Here is a 2446-nt window from a genome sequence, read left to right on the forward strand (position 1 = left end):
AGTCACTCTGACACAAGGCCTTCAACCTGAAGGTCCAGGTCCTTCATTTAACTCTAAGATCGATAGCCGGTATAGCCGCTCCTTACTGGCCTGGGCTTTGAATATGTCGTAGTAGCCCTAAAAGGTGTTAACTAAGTAATTCAACCGAACTGGATTTGTAGACGCCACCGTTGATTCCATCTAGGAAATTCCTCCGCTGCCGCCTGGATGAAGGAGAGAGATATCCTAATGGACGAAGTCAATACACAAAATTATTTCTTTTGAACTTAATTGAATGCTTCAACGACTTCTGGTTCAAAAAGGAACGACTACATGCTTCACATTTTGCAAGAGTGTTTCGAGTGTATGGTCATGTCATCTGTGTTTATAGCTTGATGAAATAGCATGTAAAATCAATATGCAGCATTATTTGAAAATTGAGTACCGACTGGCATTTGAACGTTCACATTTACGCAGGTACCTGCCTTGATTCGTTTCTAAAACATTTATTATATCACTTTAGTTTGATTTAAGCGTCTTTTCAAAATTAATTATAAAGAGAAAAACTATTTTTCAAAATGAGTAATTTCGAATGTCAATGCTTGTGCGACAATGAGAACTGTGCCCGTTTTCACAATCCACCGAAGCCTCCGTGTAACTGCATTCGTCAACTTAGCAACTCAACCAAATTCATCGAACGCTTACTTGACTGTTCCGCGACTATAGTTCGAGTTCTATCGATTTGTGGTATTCATGAGTGTAAAGCTAAAGCAGCAGGCGATGTAATTATTTTTGGATTTCTTCACTATAAGGTCGTCCAAGATCCTGTTCGAGATGTCCTGCGAAAGAAGCTGAGAAAAGATGACATTTTTCATGATTTAGGAAGAAAATGTCGTTTGAATCGAGTTGAAGCTCATTTGGCGTATTCGATTATTAAGAAAGCTTTCAAGGCCTTTTATTACAAACAAACTGCCGATAATTATAATCCGGATTTCATATCTGAAGAAGAATGGATGCGTGCTGCTGAGAAAACTGCTGACGTCTATGCATCTGCTGAAGGTCTTCGAGAGTCTGAGAGGAAGAAACTGGAAAACAGAATTAAGACGGCTTATTGTAGTTTCATAAAGAGGGTTGAGGAGTGTCGGAATAAGGACAAAAAGTACAGTTGTACATGTTGCTTTTGCAAGCAGTGCATTACAATTGGAGGTTTTAAATTATATGCAAATGTCCTACCAAAAGAAGATGAAGCAGCTTATCAATTCAAAAAGAGGCTTATCGCTGAAGGTAGGAAAGCAGCTTGCGAGGAACCTGATCCTTGTGGACATAAAGCTTTGGAGTGGCAAAATAAGATTAAAGCTCAAACTGAACTCGATGATTTAAATGAACAGAAAAGTAGGGTAGAATGTATTTGTTCTCAAATTCCATGTTGCTGTGAAAAAAATCAGGAAAAGCTTGAGGTCGAACAAGACTGAATCATTTAGCTTCAACAATGAAAGCTAAACAAATTTAATAAAATTCGAAAAAAAATTCATTTGGTAATTTAAATTTTCTTTAAATGAAATAAAACAAATGTAATTTAAATAAAATATCTCTTTCTATTATAATATTTAAATATGTTATACGATAAGTTCAGAATAAGCTTTTTTGCATATGACCACACTACATATAAAGGTTTTAAGTTTAAACTAAAAATCATTTCTTTGAAACCTTAAACAAAAATGTACATAGTACAAAAATGAAAAAATGTTGTTAGATTTGAAATGAAATTTGACACGTATTTTTACATGTATACAGGGAGTCCCACATGCCTCGAAAAAGATATGAGTTCGTGAAGCCGTTTTAGATCGAAAAATTTAAAAGGGTACATTTTTAGTTACCACTTTGGTTTCGAGCTGTTATGGTGTTTTTGATTTTGGAGCAACTAAACTAAATTTTTTTTGTAGCTTTTCGAAAGTTACAATGATTATTGATTTTGTTTTGGATCTGAAAAAGTACCTTTTCGGAGATCGTCGTAAAGTTTCTTGCCCCACCTTTTGGTACCATTATTTCAACGAAATATGGTCCAATTCTGTTATTCACTTTAAACAATTCAACCGTAATACTAATAACCCTGCTTCTTGAGTGTTTTACAGCATACGGTTGAGCCTATAACTTCAGTGGAACCTTCAAGTATATGGATTCGGTCTTGAGCCGTACCACCGATGATGGGGCGCGAGGTCAGAGAAGATTTTATACCTAAAGTTGGTAAACCCAGTCACACCAACGATAAAGATTTAACGCCCATAAGTTTTATGTCTTTTATTCTTAAAGGCTTTCAAAGTCTTCTGGATATTCAAATACTGTGCGGTTTGAAAAATGTTGGTCAAACTTTTTTTTTTCGATTTTTTTCGAATTTTGTCAAATGTGTTGAAATAACAACATATTTTTTTATGAGGTTGTGTTTTATTATGCGTTTCGAATCAGTTCA

The 2446-nt window shown here is 35.2% G+C and overlaps 1 protein-coding gene across 1 annotated transcript; it reads left to right on the forward strand.

Annotated features, from left to right (window-relative positions):
- The first annotated feature begins 474 nt into the window (after positions 1–474).
- On the forward strand, positions 475–1565 carry LOC129941564 (uncharacterized). Its single transcript, XM_056050238.1, has one exon. It carries the CDS (start codon positions 558–560, stop codon positions 1449–1451), a length of 894 nt encoding a protein of 297 aa, XP_055906213.1. The 5' UTR covers positions 475–557; the 3' UTR covers positions 1452–1565.
- The last annotated feature ends 881 nt before the right edge of the window (positions 1566–2446 follow it).

Source organism: Eupeodes corollae, chromosome 1, assembly GCF_945859685.1.
Source record: "Eupeodes corollae chromosome 1, idEupCoro1.1, whole genome shotgun sequence".
Lineage (NCBI taxonomy): Eukaryota > Metazoa > Arthropoda > Insecta > Diptera > Syrphidae > Eupeodes > Eupeodes corollae.

What these genes read in the sequence shown, in the direction of transcription:
- LOC129941564 (XM_056050238.1), top strand. Translation starts at nt 558, where the DNA reads ATGAGTAATTTCGAATGTCAATGCTTGTGCGACAATGAGAACTGTGCC.